The following is a 27169-nucleotide window of genomic DNA, read 5'->3' as shown; positions in this document are numbered from 1 at the left end:
ATCAGACAATTTTCAAACAGCCAAACAATAGAAAAAGCAAAATGTGGATAACTTTTTTCATATTTTCAAGTGCATCCAAACAACTAACTATTCAGAATTTAAAAACCTAAAGTTTTAAAATTTTGAAAGGTAAAACAGCAGAAATTATATCTGGATTTGCAACCCAACAGGCCCAAGCAATGTTTCCCAAGGGCACTTGAAAATATAGATTAAATAAAGATACTAGTTCAAACGATACACATGTAGCTACTTAGCAACTAGAGGAGCCAATGACAATTCAAACAATCCAAATCCCAAACAAGCTGGAAATAATAATGCAACTGTGGGGGTACCTCTACACCGCAAATCATGGCAATTCCTCCACAAGGCGTTGGTCTGCGCTTAAACAAAGCGTCAGGTTTCTGCCCTTCAGAATCTAGGTGTGTGTAGCAGTGGTTATAAAGAAAAGGTCATTTCTCACGTCTGAACCCTTGGGCTTCGGCTTGTATGCATGAAAAAGCAGCATATAAGGAAATCTGTTACAACCATCCTTGCACGTTAACAAAGGCCCCCCACCTCTTATTTCACGGAATCAGGGACCTCAGAGAGATGGCCAAAGGAAAAACTGAACCTTAACCAAGAAAAAAGGCATAAGAGCTATCTACAGTTTTACAAACAAGCCAAAATTAACTTCACAAACGTAAGATTACAAAGTGAACAGCCAAGAACAAATACAAGAGGATGGGGAACGGAAGCAGCTACTAAATGGAGAAACAGGGCTTACTATGTTACAGACTCCTAGTGCAACCTCGTGAGCTCCTCGACTCTTCTGCATAGCTCTTCCACTGGAACCCCCATGGCTGTCGATATCTCCTCCATACGGTTCCGATTTAGATCCAAAAATGACTCAATCAGGTCACCATCCAGAAAATTCCTTGCCTCTGAGATTTTTTTCTCATTGCAAAATGAACGCCATTGCTCATGGCTCAGTCCGCCGACACCCTTTATCACCTTGTTGAGGTTCATTTGCATCTTCTCAAGGAAAAGGTACTGGTCATGAGGGAGCGAGGCTATAACACCAATCACACCATTTATGGTAGCAAAGATGACTGTGGGGATGTTACTGGAGTCCGAGTCTGGCATCTGCATGACTAGCGAACCACGCTGGAACCGATTAACAAACTCTCCAAGGTGATATTCACCCACCACCTCTAACCGGCTGCGCTCTTCATCGGTGGCAGCATCCATGTTCTTCCGAACAGTGAAGAGATTGAAGTTGTTCTCAGCGCCAAGGTATATGTCATCATCTAATATCTCGACTGCTGACATCCAATTGGCACTGTAATCACGAGCACACTCCTCAATAGCACCTTCTTCATGCTGCAAACAAGGCATTGAATCAGGAAAAACTGGAAATTGACAATCCTTCAACTTAAATATTAAATCTACTTCATCCAATGCCAGATCATGTGTCTTGTCTATGTAACTCAGGTAGACACTTCAGAAAACTAGAGAAAAAACAGACCACCTGTAACTCTGTCCAGAGTGACAGTTGAATCAAACAAGTGGCAGCCAAGTTGCCCCGATACTTCATCCTAGAAAAGCTGCAGGGACTTGACGACATGCCCCAACTTAAATCCCAGCAGTTTTTGTCAAGGGTGGACAAAGAACCGTGTGGTTCACAAACTAGCCTAGTTTGTCAATAAGAGCATAACTCTGGCTTGTTTGCTAAACTGGCTGAACTAAAACTCTTAGTCAGGTTCATTAGGAGATCAATAAACAAAAAGCTAAGGGTAAAAAAAAAACACCTTACACTACTGTTCAATAAAATGTCTACATAGAATTTCTTAACAAGCTTAATCAATCTGAACACAAGCTTAGCTGTTTGAGGTCAAACCAACTCAAGCTCAAGTTCCTAAAGATTGAAATAAATTGGCAGCAATTCTTAATTTGAAACCACTCTAGGACAAATAGGTAGTTCCTATGATAAGCATGGACAAGTGGTGACACTAATCCAGAGGAAATTACTGATCTGGCATTAGATATTGTTTTAAAGGCATCTCCAGGCATCTTGCTATAGCCTACTCCAAAAAGGAGGCTATTTTTTCCAGAAAAATAAATCTGGAACGTTCCTTCCTGTAACAGTACATGCAGCACAAGAACATGCATACACCACTTGCCTAGTGTTTGACTGCACAAGGAGAACAAGATCATGCTCTATATTTCGAGAAAAGAGACCTAGAACAACTTAAGCCGAGTCAACCAAGTTCAGATTGACAGTTACAAGAAGAGATCCAGTTTGACCCTTGAGCTGGATCTAGGTAGGCTTAGTCACTGGTGAATCAGACTCAGACAACCATACTATCAACCTCCAAAACTCGTGCATACCTTGTATATCAACAAAGAAATGGATTTCATTAGATCACCAACAATGATGAAGTCACCACGTGTTTGAACATAAAGTGCAACGATATGGCCATGATGACCAGATTCCGACTGCAACTCACGGGAACCGTCATCACGAAGAGTCCACTTGTATAACTGAATCTTCTGGTTGATTGCTGCCAACAGCTTTCCATTGAACGCATTGAGGGAGTACACTGCCCCTTTTGTTTCCTTCTCTGTAATTAGTTGTAATTTGCCATCTTCAACGGTGAATACCAATATGCGGCCCTATAATCATCAAGAAAGTAGTTGAGAATAACAAGTTCCAGAAATTACATTTAAATGACAATCAGAGAACAAAGCTAAATAATAAGAGGATCTAACATAATATAGCATGCAGGCATAACTTGGAGACCTGGACAAAACTTGAGCACCCAGATTTGCACAAACATGAAATTGTTAAAAAGATAGATAGCTGGATCAATATATTGACTTGTTGAATGGGTTGGGACAAACAAATCCATACAATGTAATTTCCTTGAAAAACAAAGATAAGTTTGTGTGTGTGTGCACGTCATATAACATATCTATTTTAAATGATATCTTGAAATTTCTCAATCCCAATAAAGAACTTTATTGGTGAAGTGTAAATCACATGAGGGTTACCTTGCTAGGCTCATTTTCCTCAGGTAGGACATATGCTGTCCCAACACAATAATATGCATTATTATCATCAGAATATGAACAACTAAGAATTGAACAGCCATTCTCATAGGTGTCAAGTTGATAGGATGAAATGATCTCAAATGTCTGATCATCTAATAACCGCACAAAGTGCATCTCTGACTCATCCATCCCAGAATGGAAGTGCCTCACACTGCAGAAAGCAAACGTTCGAGATTGCTCTTGGTGACAGATCCGACGGGGATGTTCTCCCAAAGGGATCGAGCGAATGTGAAGCTTTTGGATATCATCAATAGTGCCAATTGTAAGTTCGCCTTCCTTTGCAATTGCCAGGCTGTTCAACCCACAACAAAACTGAATCAAGAACAGAGAGAGAGAGAGAGTTGTACAAAGAAAAATGTCATGATAAAACCTACGAGAATATATTAATCAACAAATCAAATTTTCATTACAACTGCAAAGATGATTGATTACCACACCAAAATAGAGAAGGGAAACTTCAGTAGACCAAGTGAAACACTAAAAAAAAAGATCATACAATAATCTAGTAATATTCTGCAACAAGAACCATATCTGTGCACACTAATCAACTAAATGACAAAATTTTCATTAACCTATAAGCTAGACGAGTGCAGAAACAAAGATACTAATTAAAATGTTGTGATGTAAAAATTATGCAAAATATAATAGAAAAGGAAATTAATAAAAGTATACTGAATTGCCAGATGAAGTTAACTCTCCAAAAAAGTCATGCAATTAAAGCAGGAAATACAAAGATACCTGTCTGGGAAGGCAGCAGAATTGAAAGGACACATATGGTTAACTTCTTTCAAATTTACATTGCTGTAGAGCATTTTCTTATTGCTGCTGTAGATGACAGTGGGTCGATCAGAAGCAGCAAACACGTGGGTAGTATTCTTGGACGAGAATGTACGGAGTGTGATAGGTTGTGTCCCAAGGGATATTTTTTTCTTATCCGATAGTTCACCAGAACTCATGTTCAACGAAAAATTGAACAAGTGCCCATCTCCAAGGGCACATAATAAGTTTGACACCTGAAAAGGATATAAATTAACAAGGAAACTTAATACGACTAAATATCATATGTACAACCTAAACAATAACATTTGAAGACCTAGATCAAAGAAACAACATAAACATACCCCTTCAAAAGCACACAACAGAACAGAACGAGGGATGATCTCTCCTCCTAAATGCTCCTTTGTAACAAGATCTAGGCTAGGCAAAGAAAGTATCCGGACACTTATATCTGTCCACATTCCAACTACAGCTAGCTGACTGCGATTGGGGTCTTCACCAATGGGGTTTATGTCTAGACAGGATATCTCATACTCAAGTTGCACATGTTTCACCTCCGTCACTGTACCATTTCCAACTTCCAAGTAAACCAAATGACCACCACCAGTAGCCAATAAAACCTGACATCATTTGACAGTATTAACAGCACTGTTAGGATTTTGCTTTTTAGCCTAATTGCACATTGTGTGCTGAAAAGTGGAAATGCCTAAATACTTTAATAGAAAAGGAACCATTTTTTTCTTGAAAAAGCTTATTGATGCAGTAAATGGAGAACAAAAAATAGGTAAGCATTAAATTCATATTTGTACTTCTATGAAGACCCAGAAATCAATAAGAGCCTTCTTATGTAGGCACCTACTAGGGAAATGAAAGATTTGACAGCTTTTCTCTCAAGAAAGAAACATATACATAAGCCATGATCGTTGAGGACTGGAAATGGTACAAAAATTAAATCACTCTTTATGGTTACAAAATTAAATAATTCAGTTAGATATCAGCTGGAGTAAGGTATTGTCCCAAAAAACAAAAATGTTGGTCAAAGAATTCATATAAAGTTGACAAAGAGGAACACCTTTTGATCAATGTAATTACCTAGCAGTTTTCTTTCTCAGCCTGTTTTCATGGTACAAAATAACACAGCACAAACTATGTTGACTAATGCTGACTATGTGAGTAAGCAAGTGTTGCTACCCAGAAATAGGAATAGACTAGCCAAATAATAGCATGGAGATCTGAACTAGAGAGATTATAAGGTTAGGAAAAAAACCTGAGTAGCATTTGCTGTAGCAACATTAATAGAAAATCCTGAAGGTGCCTTCCATTCATGTAGCAACTCCCGAGTTAGCGAATTCACCAATCTAACACAACCGGCTGTGACCTGCAATCATGTCAATCATTTAAACTACTTACAAAATTTTCTAAATTTCACAATTTAATATCAATTTTTTCATAAATTTCACAAGTCAAATTTAGAAGAAGCACCTTATCGCTTGGTTAAAATAGACCCCCCCCCCATATTTGAAAAATAGCTACATAGTTATGATGCACAATGATAAAACCCCGTACTTCAAAAGTATGTAAAAAGTGAAAGATGAAAGATAAGTAACTTCGCTTCATACATGCTATCCGGTTATGATGCACAATAGCCAGAACCAAGCAAACTAGGACTGAAAGTTTAAAATCCAACAAGCAGGCACTGCACATCAAAAACAATGAAGAAGAAAATTTACTGCCACCACAAGTGGAAGAAGAAAGGACGGAACATAAAGCAAGAGTGATGCCACAAGCTACTTCAACTGAGGAAAAATAGAAAAAGGATCAGAAGCTACTTCATATAGGTATCAGTGAAAACAACCCTTTATGCACCTTAAAAATGGATGAAAACAGGCAATGGATCAGGTCAGGATCATGTCAAATCCAAAACTGGCCTGGCCCACACCCAATGAAGTACCAGCACCAGTACCCATATCGACATGGGTATGGCACCCTTCCAGAAGTACCCATGTTACAAATATCACAAGCAAATGGAGAACAGAAGGTTATGATAAAAGATACAATAAGACCTACAAACTTGTTTGTATAAAATTAACCGACACTATATTAAGTGAAAAAACCCACTCACTAAGGCTGAAATATTTGAAAGGGCAAATGCAGAACTTCCACAACTCAAATAATTTACCAAAACAGGATGGAAATCAAGCCAGCATGACAGTGTTAGACAATCACCTGAACAAGTTGATTGTGGATTACATTTTGGCAGTACAAAGTCTGTGCTTCTGAGATAAAGCCATCTATATCAGTTTCTTCTAACTCATCATCTGAATTCATTGCAAGAATTCGTGTCTCACTGATAAAGCTAACAACTAAAAAGGTGTCATATGAGTCATCAGTGGAGGAGCGCAATGACCACATTCCTTTTATTCCCTGAAGTTCTACAGATGCCTGCAAGTAGGTAGGCACTCATGAAACAAAACAAAAAAAAAACATTTTCCAAGATTCAAAGTTCTAACAAACATGATCATGAAATTGACAAAGTGCACATGCAGTAAAATTATATTCCATACTTGCTCATTGATCCCTATCCCATTCCGAACAACACGAAGAGAACCATCTTTAAATGCCCCTGAGCAAGTGACAACCTGACCCTGGCCTTGCCTCTCCAAGTCAACGACACAACAGTCCACTATAGGTCCTAAATTTACATATCTTTCCAGAACTTCAACATAAGAACCTTTTGCATCAGGTTGGAGGTTGAGTTTTATGAGCTGCCACCAAGATAAAAATGTTCAGTTAAAGCTTAAAATCCACGAGGAATTATTATAATAAATTAAAGGATAATGCTTGTGAAAGGAACAACTGTGTGTGTGTGTGTGCATGAAGACGCTTCGTAACTTATCTGAAATTAAAAACATAACAGTTTTTGTTGGCAATATCAACACAATTTGATTACAGATCACACCATACAGATATCGTATTCAAATAATTAAAAATGATAAATACCTCCAAGAGACACTAAAAAGAGCAACACATGAAACATATAAAGTGAGCTGGAAGTAAACATTGTATAAAAGCAAATTGCTTGTTGGCCAAACAAGACTTTGTGCACTAATATTGCTTGATGAACTAGGCAATGCACCCCAGGAAGTACTGAGCAAACGCTCAGGCAATCAGAATTTTTACTGACCTAAAAAAATCCCAAGGTAATGTTTTCTATCAGATGTCAAGCTGCACCTTATGGTACTATGCCCAATCAGTAAAATTCCCACCTTTTGGTGCTGTTTCATGATCTAAAGGGAACAAGTGCAGGGACCTATAGAACAGAGCTTGGCAACCTTTGATTGTGACATTTATGATCATTAAGCCAGGTTGTCAAAAGAAAAGAAGATGAAAAAGAAAACAAATGTTAGCCAGCTATCTGAAACCAATCATGGTCAAGCTGTGTTTTGCAACACAAGCACAAGGTCTTAGTGACTCTACTAACTTTAGGGCATGTTTGCACCCCGAGGAAGAGGCCTCAGCGTCACCGGAGTCCTCTTCCGCTGAAACAGAATCGAACCAACGCCCACGGGAAAGGGTTCTGCGAAAAGGGGGTGGTCCCCGTTGAAACCACAGCTCCCATTCCGCAAGGAAAGGAATGCCCGTGTTTGCATTGCTGCAGTGGGGCCCGCTGAAACGCATGGGTTCCAGTGTGTTTTTTCTGTGGCATGCAAATGCCTCCTTAGAGAAAAGTGTTATAAATCTTCCAAGTAGTAGTTGGGGCCCTTTGTACATCCAGAGTCACAGATTTTCAATTACTTCGATGTCATTTCCAGGTCCACCCTTATTTCCAAATAGGCTTCATGTATACCATGTCTGATAAATGATAGTGGGGGAAAATATACAACAACGCAACCTAAGATTCATAAACTAAAAGAAACAAAATAAAACCACAACATTTCATTCTGACAGTCACATACCTGTGAGTCTCCAAAGCTTGAGCCAATATAAACAAATGCATTATCAAGATAAGATATTGTTGAAGCAATAGAAGTTTCTCCCAGTAGTTCTGTTTTGAGTCCGGTTACCCTAAAAAAATTCAAGCAATATAAATATTTTGATAAGAATTTGATACACAATCTGGCAAACTACTCTCAAATGTGTCAGGTTATGCAATTAAACAAAATAGAGAGCAATTAAGCCTATTTGTGGATGAGAAGCAATGAAAGACCAGATGCGCAAAGTGGTCCAACCTATGCAGGCACTATTAGGATTTAGTGCCTGAGGAACTACTCTAAAGTGCAAAGCGAGGAGAAAGTAAGAATAGACAGAGGTAATCTTAGGCCAAAAAAGGAAGGAGTCACCAAAGGTCGAGATTAAAATGCAGCCAAGGAAACTTACATTTTGAAGGTTAAACCACATTAGAACAGTCAAATTTTGGATTGCTTTTAGATAATCAGAACCTTGATCCTATTGTCATGAGGTGAAGAACAATCACAGCATACCACATAAATTATAGTTGTTCTAGCCCAGAGCTCACCTAGTTATATCATCTATTCGATAGAATCAAACAATTTTAACATCATAGCATAACTAGAGTTTACAACAGATGCATATTAGTTTGAAAGTCAGACACTCAAGTATTGGATCTAGAGATGACAACCAAACATCTCAATTACAAAAATTCATCAAACAAGAGGTATATTTATGTTCATACTGTATACTGGTGATTGCCCTACAAAAAAATGCTCTTATTAAGAACACCTACATGCAAAAGCAAGCATGCACTTTTTTCCAAGGCAAGAATCCATACGCTTGCTTGGTTACTCTGTCCGAAAAATTAAACAAAAATGAACTATATATTATGTTATTGTACCAATGACTATTGGAGGGGATAGTCAACATAAGTGTTTCCTTAGTTGGATTCAAACACAAGAATCCTCAGTTGGTTAAGATAATGAAGCTCCAACCAGTCAATTTGTCCTTCTTATGTGCAAAAGTAGAAGGCAAGAATGCATAAGCTTTCTTTGATCATGACCATCATGAAAACCATGTACAAACAAAAGAACAATCAAGCTTTTGTTAACACTTTGGTTGCATCTGGCTTTCCATGACAAGCAATGAAATTATTTTATTATGGTAAAACTAATTATGTTGCTAAGGATTGAACATCCAAATTGTGACAATACCCAATTCATTCCTTTGAATTAGGGGAATACTTTCATTTTTCATTAAACAACTATATGTTGTTAAGGATGCACTTGTCATGCGCATGTGTGAGCGTCGCGCGCACGCGCGCGCGCGCGCGCGCGCGCGCGAGAGAGAGAGAGAGAGAGAGAGAGAGAGAGAGAGAGAGAGAGACCTGTCTTTTTCATGGATGATAACAAGCAGATGAAGGAGTCCAGCATGGTCACCAAGCAAGTATCTAGAGCCATCTGCATCAACCCGCCCATATGCTCTTGTGATAGACTAGCATACAAAGAATACATTATGTAAAACTCAGTAACCAAGTTATATGACATCTAATGGACGGGAGCTTGGCAGTATTATTAAGGCCAAAAATCAGCACACAAGCACATGACTAAAGGATGCACTATGCTTACTGGTCTAATTGGGATAGCTTTGAATACGGAGGCACTGCAATATACTATTGTCTGCTCTCCAATTATAATAACACCACCTAACGGCATTGGAACCGGTATTAGTAGACCAGCTCCATTATCAAGATTATTCTGAGACAATGGTCCCTCAACAAAGTCTTTATCCTTCAAAACCACCTCATATGTTTTCACATGGCGTGCATCTTTATTATCCTGCAGAAAGATATAAATCACAATAAGCATTTCATCTTTTCAAACTTAGCATTTATCTTGCAACTTTGACTTTGATAATTGACATCTAAAACAGAAAATGGTGTTGGAGAATTGTCATTGATGCTTATAACATCTTAAAGATGAAAGAATATTCAGTATGATACTCGACCAATGGAAAAATGTAAGACACCCTTCGACAGTGTTCCAACAGAAATAATCAGTACTTAAAGGAAGATAGAATCAAATAATAAAACAGGTGAGAAAGCAGCTGATATAGCAAATTTTTCTCTCAAAGAATGTTCAGGATTCACATGAATGATACAGCAGAGCTTTTTCCTATTAAGAGATGACAAGGAAAATAGAGTCAATTCAATTTCAAACCAATGTTATTGTCAAGAAAACAACATCAACTACTTGCAACATTATTTGGTCCCAAAACTTTTTACGCCACATGTTAAAATAAGAAGATACATTCTTCTCAATTTTGCTTTGGGAAGAAGTCACATATAAAATCGAACCTAGGTAGGGTAATGACAACTTTTGAGGAAGAGCATTCATGAAAAAGATTTTCTAGACAAGCATAAATACGCCAACTACTAAAGTTCATTATCTCAAACGAGCATGAACAAAATAAGCAAACAAAGCTACAACACATCTGATATAAAAACAAATAAACTCCGAAAACATAAAGCCCCGTGTTTCAAACAAGAATTACTGAATAATCTACGACATTAAGAAAGAAGTAACCAATGTATAGAAGAATGGAAGTATAACAAATGAAAGTGAAATTTACCTGGTAAAGAACTGCAATTGTAGGTTTTGCACAGCCATAAAGAAACTTTATATCCAAAACTTGCAGCTCTTCAAGCCTGATAGGACCGCCAGAAATAATAAGACATCAAACATTATAAATAATCATGAACGTTTCGAACAAGAAAAGCAATGGGAAGACAAACATGTTCACTTGTTGCTGTTAATATATGTACATATATATATATATATATATACTCAAGTCAACTATTGGTTGACTTGAGAGGCTGGTTGTTGGACCGTTGGTCCAACGGCTAGATTGGTTCCTCTTTTTCCTTCTTTAATTTCTCTCTTCTCCCTCTTGTTCTCTATATAAAAGGTGGGTGGGTGCCTTTGTAAGTGAGAGAGTAATGGGCAGTTTTAGGATTATGTGTGTAATTTGATTGTATTGTAATAAGGATTCTTTGTAATTTTATTTCTTTTGTATTATTTGAATTTCATCCTTAATGAAATTGTTTATTTTTAAGTCTTGTTCTATGGGTATTTCTATTATGAATGTGTGTTTAACTACATTGTATTTTTGGTTTATGGGATGCATTCCAGAGTGCATTGGGATCTATGTCATTTTGTGATATGGTATCAGAGCGAAGCATCAGGGTCTTGAAAAGGTTTTGTATTAAATGAATAGAATAGATTCAAGGATTTCGCATTCCGGTATGTATCTTTAGCTTCTTGATTTTTATATTCATGGTAAGTATTTTTTTTAAAAAGAGTTATGTTAAACATAAATATTTTTGAAGTATGTAAAATTTGTTGCATTTTGATATATGAAATATGTCTTAGATTATGAATGTGTAATGAAAAACTATATTTTGCAAAAATATATAAGCTCTTGCACACTTATTTCATTGAATAAAATTATATTTTTTTATATAGTGTGCCTTATTGTGTGTATCCCCTTTGTGGGATTTGTGAGTGTGTTCCATGGAGAACACTTTTTGCTATCCACTCAAAGTTGATGGACTCTTGGTTCATGATTGAAGACTCTTTTGAATCGCTTCTTAAAATATTATGGTGTTTTGCAAAATACTAAAATTCATATTTGAATGTCTTTTAATGTATGTATGGATTATCTTTGGAATTTTTAATATATTGTGATGTAAACATGAACTTTTATTGCGATCTATTTATAATAAAGTCTTTTTATCACCATTTGAATATGTTATTTCATTTGAACAATATTGCTCTATTAAGTAAGATTATTTTCAAATGATGTGTTGGATTATTTTCAAATGACGTGTTGGATTAAGGCCTTTAGGTATATACCTTCTTTATTGAATTGCATAAGCATGACTTGTTATCATATAATCAATGTGTTCATCTTAGTGGTTTCTCTCTTGAGTTGATATTTTGCATCATGCTTATTGGAGAGTGTTACATTGAGAAAAATCTCTTGTTTGATGTGACCATATATATATGTGGATCTTTATGGCTCTTTGGAATCTTTTTATCAATAACATCTATATTGTTTTTATATTTCTTGTTCCTCTTTGTGAGGATTGGGTATAGCCCTTAGTTGGCTCTTTGTATCTCGCCCACTAGTGGCTTTGTATTTGTGTAGTTGTACACTAGTGCACTCAAGATTTTTTAGCTCTTTGGGAATCTTCATATGATTATCTTCAATGGCCTCATAGTAGACTTATGATGTAGCTCTAACTTCTTAAAAGCATATGTGCCCTTGTCTCTTTAGTAAGATTTATTGATTTTTTGTATGTGAAGTGCTTAGTGCACTTGTTTCTTGATTGGTGGATTTACGATCTCTTGAATGATTCTCAAAATTCATAATTTCATCTCCTCTATGTAAATTGCTTATATTGGGCATGACTTATTATTCAAGCTTGTAAAAAATGTCATAATACATGATTGCATATAATTGCATCAATTGACATATTGTTGTGCATATGATTGCACTAATTCTTATGCTAAGATTTTATCTCCTTTATTGATTTTGATTTGAAACTGACTTTTCAAATCGGTTCTTTTTTTATAAACTCACCTATTTGGAAATTGATTTTCATGAGTATGTATTGCCTGTTTATGGCATTTGGATTGTCCATCACTGAATTTCATATAATGCATCATCTGATTTTGGCCTTATTGTTGTTGGGCCAGGGTTAGGCGTTGAATTGGGTTGTGTGTGCACCTCATGCCATTTTATTAATCTAAATTCTCAAGTTTATGAGTGACGTGTTGTTATTTGCCTTGGGTCAGATTGATGGATGATTAGCCTCTGAACTCATTGTTGTTGGAAATCTGAGTTAGTCATTGGGGTGAGTTGTGTGTCACTCCATGTCATCTTGTTAGTTTAAGTATGTATCTAACCGGTAGGTAATTGACCTAGATTTCTATGAGTGTGTTTTATCACTCATTTGTTTATATGGAGATTGTTCCAGTATTGGATGCTTGATATCTTGTGATGGTAGTTATGTTTTTGAAACCATGGAATTTTGAAAAACTGATTAAATCATTATTGATGGCATTAATTTATTTTTCAATACAAGCTCTCTTACCTCTTGTGTTTCCTCCTGTTATGCCTCATATAAAAGTGTCATTATATGTAGACAAAAAATGTTTATTCACACTTTTCTATGTATGTTTAGCCCCGAAGTGGTATTTAGATAATACTCTTGTTTTAGTAGCCGATACACTCATTTTGAGTGTCATTATACGTAGACAAGAGATATTTATTCACATTTTTGTGTGTGTTTTTAGCCCATTAGTGGCATTGTAATTATGCTCTTGTTCTAATCCTTGATACACTTGTTTTGAGTGTCATTATATGTAGACAAAAGATGTTTATTCACACTTTGTGTGTTTGTTTAGCCTATAAGTAGCATTGAGATTATACTCTTGTTCTAGTCATTGATACATTTGTTTTAAGTGTCATTATATGGAGCCAAGAGATGTTTTTAGGCCTTTAGTGACATTATGATCATGCGCTTGTTCTAGTCGGTGATACACTTGTTTTAAGTATCATTATATGTAGACAAGTGATGTTTTTAGCCCTTTAATGGCATTATGATCATGCTCTTGTTCTAGTTGCAGGTACAGATGATATTTGAGGATTGGAGGTCTAGTGAGGTGATTGCTTGTAGTCGTCGAACTAGTGTTAAGATTTGCAAAATTCATTCATTATGCATGAGATTTTTAAAAAAAATTTGTAATGTTTCTAAACTCATTTGCTCTTGTATGAGAAATGTGTTAAGATATACATATACATGTATATATATATGTATATATATAATGTGTTTATTGTTAACTAAAATACCCATTAGGGGTATTTTGGTCTTTTCTCTGTAATAGGTGTCAGCCGATTAGGGGCTGATATTTCTGCATTTTATTTCATGTATTTATTTTTGTCTTTTTCTTTTTTTTACCTTTTTGTCTTTTTCAGATTTGATGGGACAACTCCATATAGTTGTTGGAGCTGCCCCCAAGAGCTATATTTATGATGGGACAGCTCCATATAGCTGTTGGAGCTGCCCCAACAGCTATATTTATGACTATTGAGTGCAGCCCCAACAGCTATATTGAGCTGCACCCCATTGGCTCCATTGTATTATAAAATGGCCTCTCGTGGCCTTTTATTCCTAACTCATTCTTGAGTGCTTCTATGCAATAACAAGTTTGTAGACCCTTGTGTGGGTAGTTTCGTGATTCAATCAAGTATTTTTACTTGATTGAAAGTGTGTTCTTGCATGTGTATCGGATTCAATCCACTTCATTACAAAATGGTTATTGAAATAGTTTCATGCATTTTGCATTTGATATACTTTAGTTACATGATTTATTTCATGATTGATTGTCTTGCGTGATTTGCATCAACGCTTTTCTAAAGTTGTTGATATGTATCTCCATTAGGGAAATTCTTTGATCTAAGCAATTCTTGACATTTATGGGATTTTAAATCTCTTCATATTTTCCATAAGTGTTTTTTTCATTGGTTATAAATTATTGCATGGTTCATTCATATATGCATTAGTTGTGTGTTTAAATATTGCTGCTAATTGATCCATGATTATTTATATCATCCACTATGTAAAAATGATTTGTAATTTATACTCCTTTGTGAGTTATTTCTTCAGAGAATTGGTAGTGTTGAAAATCCATGCCCGCTATGCATTAAAGAGCCTTTTGTGATAGATATATCTGCATGTTTTCCATGAATGATTAAAGTGATAAATGACTCATGTTTTAAATTAATGATTTTTCCAAATTAATTCTTCCTTTAAATGATTTTAAAAATATTATATTGACTTATTAAATATTTTTTATATATTGTATGCTTGTGTGCTTGGTCATCCTCTCTCCATAATATATATATAAGTCTAGTTATTTCTTGTTAGATTGCTTTTGTTTTGCTCTCTTTAGAGGTTCTCAAAATATTTGAGGCATTGATAATTCACAAGATATTTCGAGAATATCAAGGAAGATCTAGAAGCCCCTTCAAGGATTTGTATCATGAAGAATATGTCGATATCTTGTGTAATGGGACTTCTTTTGTAATTGCAAACTTACGATGAGTCACGGTAAGTTTGAGGGGGGTGTTAAAATATGTACATAACATTATATATGTATATATGTATACATATTGTATATGTATGTATGTATGTATATATTTATACGTGTATATATATATATATATATATATATTAAATACTCAAGTCAACTATTGGTTGACTTGAGGGGTTGATTATTGGACTGTTGGTCCAACGGCTAGATTGGTTCTCCTTTTCCCTTCTTTAATCTCTCTCTTCTCCCTCTTGCTCTCTATATAAAGGGTGGGTGGGTGCTTTTGTAAGTGAGAGAGTGACGAGTAGTTTTAAGATTATGTGTGTATTGTAGGTGAAGATTCTTTGTAATTTTATTTCTTTTGTATTATTTGAATTTTATCCTTAATGAAATTATTTATTTTTAAGTCGTGTTCTATGGGTATTTATATTGTGAATCTGTGTTTAACTACATTGTATTCTTGATCCATGGGACACATTCCAGAGTACATCGAGATCCGTGCCATTTCGTGACAGTTGCTTCATGACCAACAAGAGACTAATAAAATGGTAAATTTATGAATGAAATTATCAACCTATAGAGAACTAAATGTACATAGTAGTATACATCAGATATATATTATGACAATATTGATTCCAAAACAAAACTGATTATGGATTGTTAACTGTTGTTGATCCACTATAATTTCAAACCCACAAGTCCAAGGTTTTGTCAGTTCAACGATTTTTAACCCATAGAAGTATTAAATCACTAACATTAACTTTGAAACTTTCACAATCTCACATAAATTCAGTTGTAACCAAGGACAGCATAAAGTTAAAAGATCATAATGTCAGAAATCTTATTTTCTATAGATATGAAGTGGGACAATTAAATAATACCATATGCATAATTAACCAACCAGAAGATAATCTTGATACAACCCCACCCGGTCATCGCAAATAAGAAATATAGTAACTTCTAATATTATGTGATACTACTGATACACAGATTCTTTTCCTCTGCAAGAAAAATAGATTTTCCCAACTACCACTAACGTGCAACTGATATAATATCTCCTCCATCATACATCATTGATGATATGTATTGAGATACACTAGATGCATTGAATATAAATATGACTAGAAAATAGTCACATAACTAATAATAAGTCATTAAATATTGAACATCTAACACACAAAATGTTCGTACACACACACTAGCATGCCAAAATCCCTAGGCAATAGGCACGCAGGTAGCTTAGACCAATGATGTTGGTGTTGGTGATTTTTTCAAACCCACAAACCCACCCCACCCCCAATACACTAGGATATCAAGTTCCCTAGGCAATAGGTGGCTAAGACCCATGATGCTGGTAACTAGTTTTCAACCCCCCCCCCCCAAACACACGTCATATGTGCACGTGTGCACTCATGCACGCATACAGATGCACAGAGTACGTGCTCACACACACAAGCAAAACAAGATCCCTAGATAATAGGCGTGTAGCTAGCTAAGACCCATGATGTAGGTGACTATTTTTCAAACCTCCAGTCCAAGTGCATGAGTCTGCAATCTGCATGTGTTCCTTGCATTTCTTTATGGGATTTTTATTTTTTGAGGTTGTAGTTATTAAAAATTTACCCTAAAGTTTATACAAGAAAACCACTTTATACCTAAACCATGTACCACTGAAAATAATTTTCTCCAATAAGTTTTGAGTAATAATACACGTAATATCTATCAATGGCATAAATTTTTCATTTAATTGATTAAGAGTTAGAGATAGACAGCTTGTGACCTTTACATTATTTACAGTATGGCCACACAAAAGAAAAGGAACAAGAAGACCCATCTATGACATTTCTAGTTTATCAGCAAGAAAAGCTATAGAACTATCAAATTTAGGAAGCCTGCTCAAATTCACCAAAGCATAGGCATTAAACATTTTTCAAACATGTATGAACTCAAACAAAAAAACACATAGACTAGAACTACCAAAAAAGAGAAGACTATGCATAAGCTTAAAAACAATACCTTATATTGAATGCTTCTTTCAGTTGACCTTTATTATCAAATGGTATAACCTAATAAAAACAAACTTATCAAAATCTTTAAAAATGCACACAAGACACATATTGCACGTGGATGTTGCATACACATGCAAATACCTCATGTGACCATGACTTAAAAGATTAAACCAGGGGAAGGTACAATAAAAATCCAGCAGAAGGCATCATTATTCCAATGATATTAAGCACGCACAATCATATTACCATACCTTAAATAGTCCATCATAGAGATGGAGACCGATCAATCTACAATCAGGATCAATTATGCCAATCTACAAAATGAAGATAAAAATATTATCACCAGTAATTTCTGACACATCACCTGCTTTATAGAAGAACAAAAGGTCCCCATGTGCCTTCAAACAACCACAAAGCCAACCTAGTAGTTTGTTTTCTTTCATGCACTATTTTGGACAACAAAGGCATACTAATTCACAGTAACAAACTTGGACAGCAAATTATGAAAACAAATGAGAAACCATGATTTAAAAAGCCCACCTGCCCATTGTCCGTAGGACGGCCTATGCGATCTGAAACATCCCCCATTGCTCTACAAAAAAAAGGAAGAAAAGAGAAAAAATAAGCATGTATATCATCACATATATTAAGAGAGTACCTCAAACTAGTGCTTGTGAAATACTAGTTACATTAAACAAAGAGATGCCCCTGCTTTAACATCTTAATCACAATTTTAAAGCTGGTATATGTATGTTCATAAGTTTTTTGTACTATTTACAGCCTTGGAACATTAAAAGACCTAAGAATCATCTAAAAGATTAGCATTCTGCAGATAAATAAATATCAAAACCAAAATTTGTTATTTTTTTAACGAAGCTATTCAGTAAATTGTGGATGTAGAGAAAATGGTGATCAGAAAGAGATTTGCCAATGCGTTAGTGGATTAAATCATTAAAAAGAATATAGGTTGCACATCCTTAATCAAAGCTACTTCATTTCTACCTCCAGTATAATGGCCACCAAACACTGAAAGCTACAAAGATATGTAAATCCTTGACAACACAAAGATGCCCACGCTGCAGCCAAAGCCTTAAAAGCATAGTCATAAAAATCATTCTCGACAATTTCTCGGAAAGATTTCTCTTGGGAATTTTTCTTAGAAAGCGTTTTTTCTCAGAAGTATTAGAATTGAAAAATACAAAGGATAATAAAAAAGATATAGATTTTTTAGTATTTTCTTGCAAAACATAAAGGTTTTTAAAAAATAAAAGAAACAAAAATTAGTAAACATGTACTTAAAATACATAAAAAAGGATTTGTTTGCAAATTTTCTCAAAAAAATATATCACAATGTTATGTTCTGAAGATAGTTTCAAAATATTGCAATATTTTCATTTTTTTTCAGTTGTTTGAAAGCTCGTAAATATCACAATATTATATCAGGCAATATAGGAATGACTTGCTACTGCATTCAGTGATGAACACAATAATGACTTCCCAACCTGTGAATAGAAGACAATCAATCATGATGAAATTTGTTTCACTTTTTCGACTTGTTAGTAAAATTTAAAAAGAAGAAGAAGAAGACAATGACGAAGAAAAGATATCACCGTGGAGCTTATATTGCTTGTGAAGATGATGCACTATCACTGAGGTGGGGTATTCGGTGCATCTAATAGTAATAACAAGTAGATGAGAAGCAGGTCCAAGGAACCTGGCAAGTAGGGATGTAAACGGGTCGGATGTAGGTTAAACCAAATCCAATCAATCGGATTTTCGATAATCAGACTCGGAGCCGGATGCATAAATATGCCAACTAAACCCGCATCCGACTCCAGCCATCAAACCCAGATCCGATCGGAATCCAATAAAATTCATTTAATGTTATTAAAAATGACCACAAATTTAATCTAACCCACCTGCACGACACATGGTTAGAAGTTTCTCTAGTTTCCTTATGCATTTAAGGGAAATTTTTAAAAAGTCATTCGTAAAATACGTGGTTGCACAACTTTTAATAGTCCCTAGTCTATACACCTGCCAGCATCTGCATTTACTGCAGTTACAGCTGCACAAGTCCCAGCAACTCGGTTTTAAAAAAAAAATTACAGTATTTGCTTTTTAAAGTATACCCATAAGCGACCTATCGGGTTTCTTCCTAAAACCGAGTTCGATGCCGAACCCGATCCAGTTATCCATTCAGATCTAAAATCTTCTACCAAACCCGACCAAACATATTTGGGTCGATCGGGTACCCAACCCAAACCTGTACCGTTGGCATCCCTACTGGCAAGCCTAGCCCTCCTAAGACGTTCTTTTTTCTTTCAAATAACAATTCTGGATGTTATCTAGGCATAATCCACCCTGAATGAAAATCCAAAAGATTAGTTGTTGTTGCAAGTCCTTGACAAAGGCCCGACCAAACATATTTGGGTCGATCGGGTACCCAACCCAAACCTGTACCGTTGGCATCCCTACTGGCAAGCCTAGCCCTCCTAAGACGTTCTTTTTTCTTTCAAATAACAATTCTGGATGTTATCTAGGCATAATCCACCCTGAATGAAAATCCAAAAGATTAGTTGTTGTTGCAAGTCCTTGACAATATTAAGACTCCCATACATGGGTTGAACTTTAAAACTGAGCAAGAAAACATAAGACAAATCATCAATGCACATTCACAAACCATATAAGGTCCATTCAAACCTTAAAAGAGTTTGCAAAAAGTGTTTAAACTAGTCCATGCAATTCTAAAGATGAACCTTAGACAAGATTTTCCAACATAAGAAAAACGAGGGGAAGATAATGAATTTCAATAGTATCTCAAAGGGGGAACTTTCACATTCTTAATCATTGGGAAACCATAATCTGACTGAGAACTACAAACTACAAAGTAACAAAAACATCACTGGGTTATTATGAACAAAAGTTCAGTTCAGATTCCCATAGGCAAAAATATAATTACCCTAACCACATCATAATCATTGAAGACAGAACAAGAAGTAAACTTTGCAATGACAGAGCCCAATTAGATGGTTAACATGGTCCAATTCCTTTTATTTTTTACAAGGACATGCCCCAATTTAACAACCACCATTAGTCACATGTATCTGGAACTTGTATCCTTGTATTAATTTTGTAGTCAGCTTTTCCAGAAAAATGTGTATATACAACAGCAACAATCTAAAACCTACAGATGTAAGATAATTGCCAAACTGTTATTACAAGAACATTTCAACAAATCACTTAAGCTAGAAAAGCTTAACAGGCGACACAACAAATCAATGGCCTTTTCTTTTTTCCATGTAAAACATCACATAATATTTAATTTACAGCATGATTTCAGTAATAAACCTGGTGATAAGTTCAGAAGCCTCTGAATCCCACTGAAGAACACAAAATTTGTATCTTTCTGTCGCAATAAACAACAAATCTTGTACTTCACCCTGTCGACCAAAGCACCAGGAAAGATGTCAATGTTTAAAATGACACTGACAGGGATACTTGGATTAAAAAAACAGTATCAGTTTTTAAAACCCAAAAACTCACATGTGGACGAAAAAGCTCAAGTGTGGCAATTCTTCCATATATGGGAACATCCAACATAGGCTGCAAAACATGCAACATTATCAAAAAATAGCTCAATAGAGGGAAACATCTAATCAGAAATGGAAAAAATGTGTGGTTTTAAACACAGAAATTAGACAAAACCATCAAATTCAACCACTAGCCAACATCTACACACCACGAAGATGAGTAAAAGGAACAAAATACAAGCATGGCACACGCAGCCATAAGACTTTGAGGATATGTAAATCTTATATATGCACTGGGATGCTGAATTCAAACATATTAGCACTGGACATGCTCTTGAGAGTCTGTGAACAGATTCTAACCTCAGCAAGGGAATGATTCCCAAGAGGTCTAGCCATTCCACCTCCCTTGTAATAAAATACAATCATTTACATATAATAATAAGAAGAAGAATATCAACAATATGATGATAATAATATAAATGAAAACATAATTCAATTGTATTTGATACTCAAATATATAGACATCTTAAAAGAGAGAAAAAGAATGAACTCGTAACTAGCAAATCAAATGTATAGAATCAGTTAATCTTACCAAACTCAAATACCCATACTACCAGTTCTCTGCCTTTGGCTCGACCAACAATCCATAATGCATCATATGACAGCACAAACCTATGTAATAGGGACATGTCAGTTGGTTTCCCCAGTCTAAGGGACATGATACAACACACTGACATGTCATATGACATGCTATGACATGCCATGTGACATGTTATGACATGCCTCTGATGCCATTTATAATTTTGCAATGAAATTTTGTATCTTATTATACATAAATATATTTTATATATTAAAATTGTTCAAATGTGTGTTTATATAATAAATATTTAAAACTTACATGTCTTCATTACCAGACTTTCACAGCAATTATGTGTTCCTGTGTCAAATCTGTTTCCATATCCATGTGACATAAGAATAAACATTACTGCATCTTAAGAATGAATTAGTGTGTTGGTGCTCCCAAGGTTTTTAGAACAGAGAGAACAGAGAACACTTAAAATTTAAATTTTGATATGAAGCTAGTTGTTTGGAGAGGGGTCAAATATCCGGATGGGACAAGATGCACTCAGGGACATCACCTGATCTCCTTTCACAATTGATAGCCTACATTCTTTTGTGTGTGTTTGTGTGGATGTGTCACGGGCATAGCCCAAGTGGGGAAAATGACCCAATTTTTCGTGCTTGGCATGTCTCTAACTCTCATGATGGCGCTAAGCAACCCAACCTAGTCAGCCTACTCAATATGTGCATTTTTTTATGCATGTAAACACAGCGGGAACTATCTTTTTTTGCCAAGTTCCCCTTAGAGGATCCTTTGAACCTTGTCGTCGCATAACCGATCGTCACTTATGTGCATCGTCCTCCCATACCGACGGGCATCTTCAACCGAAGAGTCGAAACATGCCTTACCGCTCCCACAGGCAACTGCACATTGTCACCGGGGTCAAACTGTGCATCTTGGCATCAAGGACATTTCAACGTCCAACGCGGGTCATACGAAGAGTAATGCATCTTCACTTAGTGTTATGATGCTTAACACACTCTTGAGTTCCATTCCGAGTAACCGTTCCTTAGTTATAGTCAACCGAAGAGTAAACCGCATGGAGGACATAGCCTCGCGTGCCACGGGAAGTGTAGCGACCCCATGAGCATGCCCCCATCGAAACTACACTCACCAAAAGACAAAGGCCTTTAGGTCCTCAGTCTGAAGACTAGTTGATGGTTGATGCCTTAGTAACGAACACCACCCAAACTCGTTCTCTAGCGTTGTGCATACGAGTATAGCCAGCATCGTCGCACCAAGGGCCCTTATCCGCACACCCAAGGCCAATGCACACGTCCCATGAGGATTTGCACTACACACGGACACCCCAACGCACTCTAAGTGTTGCCCGTGCGACATAGGGGGTGCCCGTGCCCAACCTATCACATGCTGACCAGCAGGCTCAGAAATGAGTCCCCTATATAAGTGTTTTAGGAGTTGACTCCCAGCTAACAGGAGGAACCCGAAAAACCCTTGGGCGTGCAGCCACATGCGCTAGCCTCAACACAATGTGTCGCACGCTACGTGCACAACGATGCACACTGCGCGTGTGGGAGTGGCGTGCGCTACGCGTTGTACCACTATCATGCACGCCACTTGGCCTGTAGGCCCATTACACGTGCGAGCAAGTCCCAAATGGCACTGCCATGCTATGGGGTTGGTCGGCTGCATCTCGCACACCATGTCCAGCCTATCCATATTCCAAAGGGAAATAATTCCCACACACTTTGCGCACACCCATGCTCATTGTTGCCTCAGCCCATGCACGTGTCACATACTTGCACAACCCAGTGACAAACCTTAGCACATGGCATATTTTGTGGCACACCCTTAGGCACACATGCCTCTTCCGCACCTTGCACCGCACCATGTCCCATATAGTGGCATGTCACAAGGGTTTCCAAGCTCAATGTGTAACACTCTCCCCCACTCAACTCATCGTCGTCCTCGATGATGTCTTCATATCATCTTTGAAAAAAGAGTAGATCTTCCAACGGGTCTTCACTTGTGACATCGCAACTTCACCTGACATTGTGTGCTTTAATTGTGTTTGATCCTCTGCTTGCTCAAACAATTGATCACTCTTCGCTTGTGAGACTCCAAGGTAATCTCAGACATAAGTGGGTCATCCTCGCTCGCATGGCGTATTCACCATCTTCATAGTCATCATGGGACACTTCCAACCTCGGGGGGGGCACCTTCTGGCCCCAGCAAAGGGCACTCTTAATCCTGCCAAGGCACTTCTTGCCCAACGTGGTCCTCGATATTTGTAGAGAAGAGAGACCACCAATATATGTCACAGGAATGTACGCACCCATAAGGCACCGAAAATGACATAAATTTTTGTGCTTGGCATGTCTCGAACTCCTGTGACGGTGCTAGGCAACCCAACCTAGCCAGCCTTCTCAATACGTGTATTCCCAAACACGTGTAAACACACCGAAACTAACTTCTTTTTCAAGTTCCTCTTAGAGGATCCCTTGAACCATGTTGTTGCATAGTCGATCGCATCGCTGTCCCATACTGACAAGCACCTCCAACTGAAGGTCCAAACATGCCTTGCCGCTACCACAGGCAAGTGCACATTGTCACCAAGGTTAAATTGTGCATCTGCGGCATCACAAACATTTCAAGGTCCAACACAGGTCATACAAAGAGTAGCGAATCTTCACTTAGCATTACGATGCTTAACACACTCTTGAGTTCCATCCCGAGTAATCGTTCCTTAATTATAGTCATCTGAAGAGAAAACCGCACAAGGAGGACTTAACCTCGTGTGCCATGAGAAGTGTAGTGATCCCATGGGCACGACCCCATCGAAACTACGCCCACCAAAAGACAAGACCTTTTGGCACCCAGTTCGAAGACCAGTTAATGATTGATGTCTTAGTGACGAGCACCACCTAAACTCGTTCATCAGCACCATGCATACACTTGCACAACCCCATGCAGTCTCGCATGCTAGGGACAGCATCACTGCACCAAGGGCCCTTATCTCCATGCCTAAGGCCAAGGCTCACGTCCCATAGGGGATTCACACTATACATGGACACCCCCATGCACTCCAAGTGTTGCTTGTGCGACATAGGGGGTGCCCGTGCACAACATGCACCACATGCTAACCAACAGGCTGAGAAACAAGACCCTTATATAAGTGTTTTGGGAGTTGACCCCCAGCTGGCAGGAGGAACCCAAAAACCCTTCGGAAACCATAAATTTTTTAACTTCTCTTATTGTCAAATCCAACTTCACAAATGTGTTCCCAACCATCCATCCATTACGCGGGCGAACTTTCAATCTTGGCCCCAAACAAATCCAAATGCATAGTCAAACGTCACCTTAAAGTTGTGTGTGTGCACTGCGCATGTCGCGGCACATGTGGCCTAAAGTTGTTGCATGTCGCAACATTGCACGTGCACGCATGATGCAGTGTGTTGCCGCATGCAGCAGCAGTGCGGCCACGCACCGTGCACTACACACACGACGTTGAACAATGGGCGTGCGGCAGTGGTGTGTGCCACATGTACCACTGTCATGCATGCCACTTGGATTGTATGCCCACTGCATGGGCGAGCAGGCCCCAAATGGCACTACCATGCTACGGGGCTAGCCCGGATGCATATTGTACGCCATGTCCAGCCTATCCATATTCCAAAAAATTCCCACGCACTTCGCACACCCATGCTCGTTGTTGCCTCTGCCCATGCACATGCCACATACTTGCACTGCCCAGTGCCAAACCTTAGTGCATGGCACATTCTGTGGCACACACCTCTTCCGCACTTCGCATTGCACCATGTCCCATACTGCGGCACGTCACAAGGGCTATCAAGCTCAGTGTGTAACAGTATGTGAGTATTGAATTATTTATTACATTTGCATGTTTTAGTTCAATCCATACACCCATGCCTCCCTATTTTCTATAAGGCCACATTTAGAAAGCGAGAAAAGAATTCAGACTCATACTAAAGAGAATCCATAATCATGTAATAGTAACTCTAAACCAAATTGTGGATCGACTTTCCCAAGTCAATAGAAAATAAGGATTTTTATGAAGTCATGTTCCTCCATGCACTCTTCCTAGTGCTCTCGATAATTAGCAATACATGGAATGGAAAAGACTCATTAAAAAAGGAATCCATGATTAAAAATGTTTTGCATTAAAAAAAGATAAATTAAAAATATTAAAAAATGAAGATCATACATGTAGAAAAATATATATATATATATATATATACACATTTATTTTGGTTTAGTTTTATAAAACGACGTAGAAAAGGGACACGTAGTGAGAATTTTCCTTGAAAAAAATGTTAGGGTATAGGAACCATGGGATTTGATTCCAAGAGCCAATATAATTCGACCTGACCTCCAAGTCAAATTAGATCCATATTTCTAAAATATAATTTTTTTACACTGTTTCTCCAAAAACTGAGTTTTCTTACAGCATGCCGCAAAACCAGAGCTTCTCCTTTTTAATTTCCAAGTGTTAAAAGATATGTCTGCAACAAAATTGTTGCCAACTATAGTGGTCCTCCCATCTCAATAATTTGTCCTGGCATCTTTTAGGGATGTATTGCCAAATCCAAACAAACCTGATTTACATGATTCGGTATGGTATTGGTTTGAATATCACCAAGGCCAATCCATTTATAAGAAGTTTCACATGAAGGATTTAGGAACTCTCAAATTCTTTCTTGGGATACAGGTTGATCAAAAAAGTGGCTCACTCATTTTGACTCAAGAAAAATATGCCATGGACATACTATGGTGTAGTGGGATGTTGCAATGTAAGCCTATATTCACGCATGTTGCCCTCAACACTCGGTTGGGCCAATCCGGTGAGGGAAAGGATTCACCATTAGCTGAGCCTAGGAAATTCAAGAGTTTAGTTGGTGCCCTTCAACATCTTACCTTCACACGTTCAGACATAGCTTATGTTGTGAATCGAGTCCCAGTATATGCATGCACCACAAAAGAGACACATAGAGGCCGTGAAAAGGATTCTAAGGTATATTAAAGGTATTGTATTGAAAGGACTTGTTTATAAGAGACCTTTGCATTGTTATGGATTATGTCGATTGGGGAAGAGACCCAGTTACACGATGGTCTGTCACGGGCTATGGAGTTTACTTGGGGCCTCACTTAGTTACTTGGGCGAGTAAAAGGCAAAGAACAATTGCAAAGTCGAGCACTAAAGCAGAATATTGAGCTATGGTTGTAGTCACAGCTAAAGTATCTTGGATTCGTCACTTATTAGTCAACCTACACTGTAATGTGAATAGATTGATACCTATGTCACACGGACTCGGCTTGGGAGGCGACGCACCCGCGTCGAAACGCCCCGACACGGGTGCGGCTTCGGACATGGGGCGGACTCGGTCAACAGGTGTCAGACTCGGTCAACGCACCTGGACTGAGTCCGTCCACATTTTGGACTTGGTCAACTTTGACCGAGTCTATTTTTGTCCAATTTTTAGGACAAAAAATGTATAAAAACTAAAAAAAGTTATCTTTTATATATTTTTTTAAAAATATATATACTGTGCAGCTGCACAGTCTGTCTTTAGCATAAAGACTGTGCAGTTGCACAGTCTTTAGCAGAAGCAGTCTTTAGCAGACTGCAAAGCACAGTCTTTAGATATATTTTTTTTAAAATATATATACATATATATATATATACTTGTGTCCCCGTGTCCAAAATTTTTGAAATTGAGCCGCACTGGTACCCGCACCCATGTGACATAGATCGATACTTTACTATGACAACAAAAGTGCTATTGCAATAGCTACTAATCATGTTCAGCATGGAAAAATGAAACATATGGAGTTAGATCAACACTTTGTGAGGGAGAAGGTTGAAGATAAGGAGATTCGGTCTATGTTCATTCGTGGTGAAGATCAAATTGCAGATTTGGTCACCAAGCCTCTAACTATCGGAAGACATTGGCTTTTAAAAAACAATTTGTCCATGGATCTTTCATATGCACAGTTTGAGGGGGCATGTTAAGGAATAGGGTAGTTTAGAATGTATTTCCTTGTGTT

At 37.4% G+C, this 27169-nt stretch overlaps 1 protein-coding gene across 2 annotated transcripts in view; it reads right to left on the bottom strand.

Annotated features, from left to right (window-relative positions):
* Positions 1 to 646: 646 nt before the first annotated feature.
* LOC149834361 (DNA damage-binding protein 1) overlaps positions 647 to 27169 on the bottom strand; it is a 28610-nt gene continuing 2087 nt past the window's right edge. Inside the window, exons 1-18 of one of the 2 annotated variants that reach the window (XM_090011359.1) lie at positions 21113 to 21152; positions 20534 to 20593; positions 20339 to 20430; positions 17528 to 17579; positions 17239 to 17301; positions 16995 to 17044; positions 10450 to 10525; positions 9447 to 9656; positions 9206 to 9312; positions 7824 to 7932; positions 6432 to 6632; positions 6094 to 6309; positions 5135 to 5245; positions 4212 to 4487; positions 3829 to 4103; positions 3031 to 3382; positions 2368 to 2652; positions 647 to 1359 (exon numbers count right to left, since the gene is read on the bottom strand). In XM_090011359.1, the coding sequence (XP_089867485.1) occupies positions 778 to 1359; positions 2368 to 2652; positions 3031 to 3382; positions 3829 to 4103; positions 4212 to 4487; positions 5135 to 5245; positions 6094 to 6309; positions 6432 to 6632; positions 7824 to 7932; positions 9206 to 9312; positions 9447 to 9656; positions 10450 to 10525; positions 16995 to 17044; positions 17239 to 17301; positions 17528 to 17579; positions 20339 to 20430; positions 20534 to 20590 (3114 nt within the window). In that variant the 5' untranslated portion in view covers positions 20591 to 20593; positions 21113 to 21152 and the 3' untranslated portion in view covers positions 647 to 777. Of the gene's footprint in view, positions 1360 to 2367; positions 2653 to 3030; positions 3383 to 3828; positions 4104 to 4211; positions 4488 to 5134; positions 5246 to 6093; positions 6310 to 6431; positions 6633 to 7823; positions 7933 to 9205; positions 9313 to 9446; positions 9657 to 10449; positions 10526 to 16994; positions 17045 to 17238; positions 17302 to 17527; positions 17580 to 20338; positions 20431 to 20533; positions 20594 to 21112; positions 21153 to 27169 lie in introns of those variants that run through there. The other variant, XM_090011358.1, reaches the window with a different exon arrangement.

The sequence above is a fragment of the Nuphar pumila genome, chromosome 6 (genome assembly GCF_984573655.1).
Source record: "Nuphar pumila chromosome 6, dmNupPumi1.hap1.1, whole genome shotgun sequence".
NCBI lineage: Eukaryota > Viridiplantae > Streptophyta > Magnoliopsida > Nymphaeales > Nymphaeaceae > Nuphar > Nuphar pumila.
Note: the sequence above shows the minus strand (reverse complement) of the source record. Positions and strands in the feature narration are given on the sequence as shown.